Source organism: Gadus chalcogrammus, chromosome 16 (assembly GCF_026213295.1).
Source record: "Gadus chalcogrammus isolate NIFS_2021 chromosome 16, NIFS_Gcha_1.0, whole genome shotgun sequence".
Lineage (NCBI taxonomy): Eukaryota > Metazoa > Chordata > Actinopteri > Gadiformes > Gadidae > Gadus > Gadus chalcogrammus.
Genome location: NC_079427.1, coordinates 13,550,865 through 13,559,375, shown reverse-complemented (window position 1 = coordinate 13,559,375; position 8,511 = coordinate 13,550,865). Strand labels below are relative to the sequence as shown.

Sequence of the window (8,511 nt, the reverse complement as noted above, 5' to 3'; positions counted from 1 at the left end):
GGGACCACATGCCGGTTTCAATTCACAACACGAGTCACGACAATGGCGGATGCCAGGTTTCGTTTCCCAGTTTGCATCTCTTTATTCATCTTCATCATGTATTTGTATTTTTTTTTCTAAGACGGTCGCTATGACAAATGAAACTTGAGAGTTACATGCAAAACTGTGATTTACATAAGGAACAAGGATGGCAATGACATTAGGTAGGATGAACTCTGGTAGGAGTGCTGTGCACTACAGAAGCCCTTAGAGGGCAACAACAGTCAATTACATTGAATGTTTCAAAGTCTGCACCACTCAGACTGTAGATTTCCGTTCTCTTCAACTCCCAGTAAGCCTTACCACTGCTGCAGTAGTCGTTTAGTGCACTGAAAGTGGAGCCTGTGGATTGGTCGAAATTTTTATTTCAGTGGCTGTTTGGTTCTCCATAGTCTCCTTAGGCCCATTACATCATGTTTTCCTATTGGACTGTTATACGCCCCAAAAGTTGTCCTATCACATCGCAACAACAGGGAACACAGGTTCTGCGCTAGTACCAGACCACATGAAATGAGCCAGAATAGATAAACTTGTTAAATTAAAGACCTGAGGGACGGCTGAATAACCATTTAAAGTATATCATTTAACAAATCATCTGATCCTTCCTCCTTGTTTTACAACACTATATTTTGAGTGATATGGCCATTAGAATTTAGAGCTATTAAATAACTGCCAAACCTCTCCCCATTTATCGCCCACTGTCCTTCAGGTATTTCAGATGACATCATTTATTGAAGTGAACAGCTGTCTGAGACCTGCCAAACAATGCAGATAAACAAAAATATATGTATTGTCAACAGCACTTAGAAGAAGGAGCGCGCCAGCGATTCTAACCTCTGTCACTACCCTGGTTTTTAGTTGGGTGTGCCATTTTTAATCACTCGTATTAATTATGAACGGGGGGAGGACGGGGCATAGCATGTAATACTAATAATAATTCAATTGCACATTCATGCTTGGAATAAATAGATAAATAAATATATTAAGATGGATATTTTTAAATAAATAGTTAAGAGAAGAGTTGGCATTTAAGTGTATACATGGGGGTGGAGATTCGGTCAAGGTGTCCGATGTCTTATCTCTTCCTAAACCCATATCATGCAGACCGCTTCAGTATGGTCATGAAATATATGTGATATCTATCTATTCATCCATTCGTTTGATCATTTGTCTTTCATTATTTGATAAACCCCAGCAGGTTAGTATTTATTACCTCTGCATAACATACCATGATTTATCTGGGTTTAAAATTGTTCTGGGGCAAGTTCCCAAGCGAGACTACACTGCAGAGGCTCTGGGGTAAAATAAAGTCCATTCTCTTTCGGGCGTGGTATCTACCTATATCTGCTTTACTCTATACTAGTGGCAGGCAATGTTCAGATAACCATTTCTTTGTACTGCACTGGTACAATGGGTTTTTCAAGTGGAACAACTCCCTAATATAGGATATATAACCAGTGTTGGATTATGGATACCCAACATTCTACAGACTGCTGCTCTCAGTAGCCCCATTTTATTTTTTATGACATAATTTCACTTTATTTCACCCAAAAATTTACAACTGACTCAAACTAATATAATGCTTTAAATCAATTGACCTGTGCAGAAAATCCAATTGTTTCCCTCTTTGTTGTGCTTTTTCGTTATTGTGGTTTGAATTGCAAAAAAATACTTTTGGGCCGGGTTGTAATCATATCAACCTGTTATACTCACGGTTTTATTTAATACTACTCTTTCCTGGAATGTATATCTCCATTTCATGGCCTACTGCCCCCATTCTAGTCAACAGCTTCCGTACACAGACTGGGTTGCATAAAGTATTTATACTCTGCAGTTGATGACCCACTGTACACCAGTATTCTCCCAGAGGCTTGACGGGAACTGGGTCGGCATTTAAGAATGCCTCTCTTGTTGTGTATTTGTTATCCATTCCAAAGTCCTACAAAGGAATTAGTTTTGTGACGCGCTTTCACTTTTTGACATGTGATAAAATCTATATGAGCCTGTGCTATGTTATAAGAAAGTGCAGTAATGAAATAATTCCTAGGACGTCGAGGGAGACTGAATCAGTTAACATACATACAGTAATGGCGCTATATAATATTGTATCCCAGAAAACAACATTGCCTTGAATCCCTCCTGATTGTTCGTTTTGAGTTAGGTATTTACAGGTTGCCTCTAAGGGAGATGGTAGGTGCATTCGCAGTTGTTTACCTCAGTGTTTAATGTATACATGTAGGTTATACTGTAGCTCCCAAGAACAGAAGATCTATGTTACACCGCAACCAATTCAAACATTTTGACGGACTTAAAATGCAAGAGCAATAATGACATAGACGATACCGAAATAGAAAATGATAAAGAGTCAAACATAGGCGAAGAGTCAGTAGTTTGTGACCAGCAAGTAAAATGCATGTAAACAACCCCAAAAAAATTAAGTTAGAGCAAACTTTTCATACAAAAAAAGGACATTCCTTCCCTTTTATGCCTGTGCTTGCTAAAAAGTAAAATCCATTAAAAACAAATGAGATCCATTGTTCAGGTCCATGTAGCTTTGTTGTCGTTTTTATGTCCCGAGTGGCGATGTGGGCTACATTTTGCATCTAGGACTTTCACTTCAGGTGTACTCTTTCATCCAGGTGTGTCTCTTTCCATCAGTTAAACCCTATTGGCAGAGCCCCACTGTGCGCAGATCCAGGCCCATAGAGCCCTCGCTCTCTCACCACACTGAGGTCATTTGTTTCATTGGCTCTGCTCCACACAAGCTCCATGGGTTGGATCGGCTGGCTCATTGCGTTGCGTTGTTGTTGTGCTGTCTCTTGTATTATGTCCTCAGTGGGCTACCGTACCATGCAGGCTAGGACTTTTATTTCCCTATGTTTTCCAGTCACCCAGGAAAGTCTTCTCGTCGGTTCACCTGCGACAACGCGTGCAATGGCAAAAAAAAGGTGGACCTGATGAACGTTTGCCATATTCAACTTGTATGTGCTTTAGTATAATACATTTTTCTTTTTAATCTCAAAGATTATCAAGTGTTTTGTGAAGAGGAATTGCAGTGCCTCTCCAAAGCGTCCTTTAGTCAGATAGTTGAGATGTGAATGCAACTGGACCACGGCCCATGATTAATCTCCTTTTAGCATTCAGGGTCGACCACCTAGAACGAACGAAGACAGATACGTTGGGTAATAGCACACAGGGTCAATCAATGACAGAGCAATTTAGCATTTTCACTGCTCAATTGCGGCCTACAGCTGTTGTAGTGTATTGTGGAACATGAATGCAAAACTCCCATCATAAGACCGCCGGGCGACTTCAGGCAAACAAGATGACCTTGTAGTGCTCTAATGTTTGAGTATATTCCAGTCAGAGGAGCAGGGTGTAAAATGCTATTCAGGCATTTGGGTATGGATTGCAGTCCATAAGCAGTTGTTTATATAACATTTTAGCTCATAGTTTACCATATTTGCCGTGGTCCGGAGGAACTGCAGTCAAATCTCAACGTTGGGGTCTGTGAAGCCTTTCTTGCCCTCGTTAACTAGGACGGGTTTCTCCGTTCTCGTGTGCCATACGAGAATCTAGTGAGGACACACACACACACACACACACACACACACACACACACACACACACACACACACACACACACACACACACACACACACACACCGTGTGAATACATGAATTAGCAATTTGACCACTCATTTATTAATTAATATCATTCGACCCTTTCTACATGTGCATCGTGCATGGCATCTCAAGAGGTGCTATGCACATGCTCAGAGCAACACAAAGCCTTTCTGTTTTTAAAAAGCCACTGGTGCGCAGTGGTGCCGCCAGCAGGGCGGCACAGCCACCCTGATACAATTTCCCCCCCCCCCCCCCCCCCCCCCCCCCACCAGCCAGCAGTGAGGGACATTTTTGTCCCTCACTGGTATGCATCATATACTTAAATCAATGTTTATTTTCTATAGTAGTTCTTGTGGAAGAAAATAATGCATAAATTCAAGACCATCCAGCCCCACTAAAAGTTTTGGTTCTTACAATCAAATCGAATGAAAGCTATTGTATTGTGTAGGTTTTTTTTTAGGAATATATGTGCCACCCTGAGATTTAAAGTCTCCCCATCCAGTGCCACTGCTGGAGTGTGTGTGAAAAGGGGCCAATAGGAGGCCAGCGCCCTCAAAATATAGCGTGGCTTTTCTCTTTCAGCTCCCGCTACCGAATTAATGCCTTTCCGCCGCCAGGGCCCGAGAACAAAAACCATGTTCCTCTTGAGCCACTGTTAAAGATGAGTCTGTATGCATGAGCTGCAAGGAGAAGACGCCGACCCTCCCACAGCTCCGCCGCTTCAGCTCTCCTGCAAGTAAACGGCCCAGATCCCTGGGCTGCATGATACCAGGGGTCTAATCAAGACTTCCGCAGGTCGCAGGATGACTCGCAGATGTCCAGGCGAAAAATCAGGGAGATGGAAATATAGGGGGACAGAAAGAAAACAAAACCGGTCCTATTTGTCCCACTACCCCACCCCCCTCCTCCCCGTCTCCGGCCCCGGGCACCGGAACGCTCTCAATGTCTTTTCATCTGGGCGCCGGCGCAGCAGCGGGGATGAATAATGCATGGGGATCTGTGTTTGAGATGTGCCATGGACCCACTCCCGCTTTACTCCAGTGTACAGGGAGGTCAATAGTCACCGTTGCCGTGGTGAAGAGGAAGATTATAAGGAAGTGAGGTGCCCGCGCACAGTTTGCCATCTCCCTCCCAGCCCCGTCTACCCTTCTACCTGTATCTCTCCCCCCCCCCCCCCCCTCCCCTTGTGCTCATCTGCAATCAGTAGAACACTCCTACCCACCCCCCTCACCTACACGCCTCCTTCACCACACAACCTCCTCCTCTATCTCCTCTTCCCTGAGGTTTCTGGCTTCTCATCTGTCCCACTGGATGGCTCATAGAAGTGTGTGTGTGTGTGTGTGTGTGTGTGTGTGTGTGTGTGTGTGTGTGTGTGTGTGTGTGTGTGTGTGTGTGTGTGTGTGTGTGTGTGTGTGTGTGTGTGTGTGTGTGTGTGTGTGCGCGCGCGCGCGTAAGCGTGTGTTTGGCGCTAGTGTTTCGGCTGATAGTGGCTTCTGAGCTTCCTCTGGCCAACAGGTCTTTGCCCAGAGAGCGGCTTAGCGGAGTGACCGGGCCAGGAGCCTCCAGCATGTGTTTTGGAGTAGCACGGATCAGCAGGCAGCCAGCACTGCTGCCGATGCCCTGGAGGGGTGAGTGCTGCCCCGGCGCCAGCCGCTGTGTGGCTGTATGTGTCGGTGGAGCCGGGCTGCATTCTAATCAGGGCGCTCGAGTTGTTTATTTTCTGCTTCCATCTCCACTTTGGCAATCTTTTAAGCCTTTGCTAACCTTTAAGCAGGGTACGAGCATATTGTGTAGAGTAAGAAATGCACTAATGTTTCAAAGAACTGGGTCATCAATCTCAGTCTATTGTAAGACTCTCTTGTTGTGGGTGCTGATATATGCACTTTGCATTATTATGCAGTATTCTCCCTTGATTTACATGAAATTATATATTTTTCATGCATAATATCATCCCTTAATATTTTATGCATTCAGTGTAAGAATATATTTCTGTACATAAAAGTAGGAAAAGCGGTTGAAAGGTTCTTGTTAATTTCGAAAGCTCCTGAGCTTGAGAAAATAATGAAAAAGATAAATAAGTGTGGTGTTGTGCTCCTTAAATGATTTCTTTATCAGATAGATAAGAAGGTACACATTAACTTCATTAACGCCCTGAGGGAAATCACTTTGTCACGGCAGCAAAAAACCTGTTAATGAATAGAAGTCACAACACTAGCATAAGCAATCAGGAACCAATTATAATGGTTAAAAGAAAGCCCAATAATGGTGGTCAAACAAAAGGTGAGCGGGTTAGGCAAGGATTAAAAATAAACGAATAGCGAAGCTGGAAATACAGCAGTGTTCCACTGCCCCTGGTCAGAAGTTTATAGATAGTTGGGCTGGCAGAGGAAGGTGGGGGAGCGGTTACCTTAGTGCAATTGGCTGCTTTAGGCTCCAGGTCGTTGAGTGTGACGAGTTCTCTGAGCAAGCTGCTCTCTTGGTAGCCCCCCTTCACTCCCCGGAGCTTGAAGTAGGCCTGAGGCTTGAAGAGCACCAGCCTGAGGTTGATGGCGAAGCCGGCCATGTCGATGGCGAAGGGTCGGTGGGGGTCGAACACGGTCTTCCAGCCGTAGACCTTTCCCGCGGCGTTGACCTTGGGTGACTCGTAGCGCAGGCCGCCCACAAACGCCACGGGCCAAACGGAGACCTTCCGTGTCGTTCTCATCTATAGGGAGAGTAGGAGAGGAGCAGAGTGAGAGGTTTGTTAGGGATAAGAAATGTGGTGATGTGCGTGCATGGCCCGCTTCATACAAGCATCTTGGATCTCTCTTCAAATTAAAAAAAATTGTAAATCGTTGGGAATTTCAAGGGGACGTTTTTTTATGTCTTAACGGGCGGGAAAACCTGTACAAGAGATGTAAACACTCTTTGTGAAAACCGTCTCTGGAGATGTTGTACACTAGGTTTAATCTCTTCTCCCTTTCTACTTGTGCATCGTGCATGGCATTCATCTACGCAATCTCAAGAGGTGCTATGCACATGCTCAGAGCAACACAAAGCCTTTCCTTTCCGATTAGCGATGGTTTCCTATGCTATTGTTGTGAAATATAGCACATTGACCAGGCCACTCCACAGCATTAATCTGACGCGCACCACTCGGAACTGTGGAAAGTCATTGTTCTTAGCAGCCCTTTAATGAGCCTGGGTCAAAATAATAGTCAATAGTTGAATGTGGAGAATGTGCAGAAACCGGCCAATTAGGGCAAGTGGCTTTGATACTGCTCGCCAGGGAAGGATTCCTGGGACGTTATATAGGCACTCCTGTCGTCTTAGTCTGTGGCTTTGTCCTTTAATCTTCTCACATCCAGCCCTTCCCTGATGCTGTATCACTCCATTCTCCCCTTGTGTCTGTCTCTCCAGTCAGCAAGAGTCGGCTCAATCAGTAAAGGGAAGGCTTTTTTATAATGAGGGGAGAAGGAGCTCTGTAAACAAGGGCATTTAATCAAACTCGATGTGCCAGAAATAATGATGCTCTTGTTTCTGTGTGTGTGTGTGTGTGTGTGTGTGTGTGTGTGTGTGTGTGTGTGTGTGTGTGTGTGTGTGTGTGTGTGTGTGTGTGTGTGTGTGTGTGTGTGTGTGTGTGTGTGTGTGTGTGCGCCCGCCTGTATGTGCGTACGCTTATGATTTTCAGCAAGTTTCTCTTACATTGGTGTGCTGGGTTAGCCTGTGCCCCATGCATAAGTGTAAAAAACATTATTGTTGTATCCGGGGAGCGGTCAGCTCTGTAGATCAAAGAGCAGCAGAGTTTGAACACTGTGTAGTGACCTCATAGCTTATGAGAATACATTGATTTGAGATTTAGAGAATGGGAATGTTGCCAGATTTGTCCGGAGACTACAATTTAACAAGCTTTGGGTGTTAGGTTGGAAGGATGGTGAAGTGCGTGCGATTTGCAATCCTGTGTGCCTGCGCTACCATCGGTACCGCTCACTCTTAATTTGCCCCTCAGTGACTCAGACCAATAACACTTCCATCACCTCTCAGCAAGCTCACATCTGCTCTGCCTGCAATCCGGATGCAGGGAGGACCAGAGACCCCTGAGCTGACTGCTTCACACAGTGTGGGAATCAGCGGTGCTCCGGAACACCTCCACACTGCATGATTGAAACCAAACCAAGTACCTTTTTAGCTAGTTATTTAAAGATTCAGTCTTACTTTGCATGAATCGAGAGCAGCGTCAGGATTAAGCTGTAGCTTTATTGTTACTATTTTAGAAATGTACCGTGTGTGACTTTTTTTTGTCTTTACCACCTTTGATGGAAATATCAGTAAAGCAGCAATATTTTGACAACCATGGCAAGAAAGTTATACTCGTCCCAATTTCCTCATTGAAGTGTCGGTATCTAGTTTTCTCAGGTCTCAGTGGCTTTCGTTGTGTTTTTGTGTATATGCTTTTGGGAAAAAAAGGCCCTACACTCAGTACAGCACAGTAGAGCACAAGCTAGCACATTCTCTGCAATGTAGCTCACTTACTTAGAGATTCTGTTTGTGTTTTCCCATATTGCCATATGCATGTGTAAGCTCTTCGCGTACAAGAAGTGAGTTGTGGGAGCAAGGGGACCTACTGAGATAATATAGCGTGATCCTGCCATGCTAGTCAAGACAAAAGTGACAGGAAGCCAGTGTAATTAATTGGTGCTATAGGTGCTCACACACTGCCCCAATAAACACCAACTATAGAATGATGGCTGAAGTTGGCCAACGGTGAAACAACGAAGTTCGGCTGACCACAGCCAATAACCCCCTACTGGTTGGGCCCATTGGACCGTTTGTTGGTATTGGGCAGTGTCAATAAGGGGTGTTTTG

At 44.7% G+C, this 8,511-nt stretch overlaps 1 protein-coding gene across 4 annotated transcripts in view; it reads right to left on the bottom strand.

The window, feature by feature from the left end:
• Window positions 1-34: 34 nt before the first annotated feature.
• b3gat1a (beta-1,3-glucuronyltransferase 1 (glucuronosyltransferase P) a) overlaps window positions 35-8,511 on the bottom strand; it is a 61,326-nt gene continuing 52,849 nt past the window's right edge. For all 4 annotated transcript variants that reach the window (XM_056610525.1, XM_056610526.1, XM_056610524.1 and 1 more), the window contains 3 exons: window positions 6,074-6,370; window positions 3,498-3,614; window positions 35-3,193 (listed from right to left, as the gene is read on the bottom strand). In XM_056610525.1, the coding sequence (XP_056466500.1) occupies window positions 3,528-3,614; window positions 6,074-6,370 (384 nt within the window). In that variant the 3' untranslated portion in view covers window positions 35-3,193; window positions 3,498-3,527. The remainder of the gene's footprint in view (window positions 3,194-3,497; window positions 3,615-6,073; window positions 6,371-8,511) is intronic.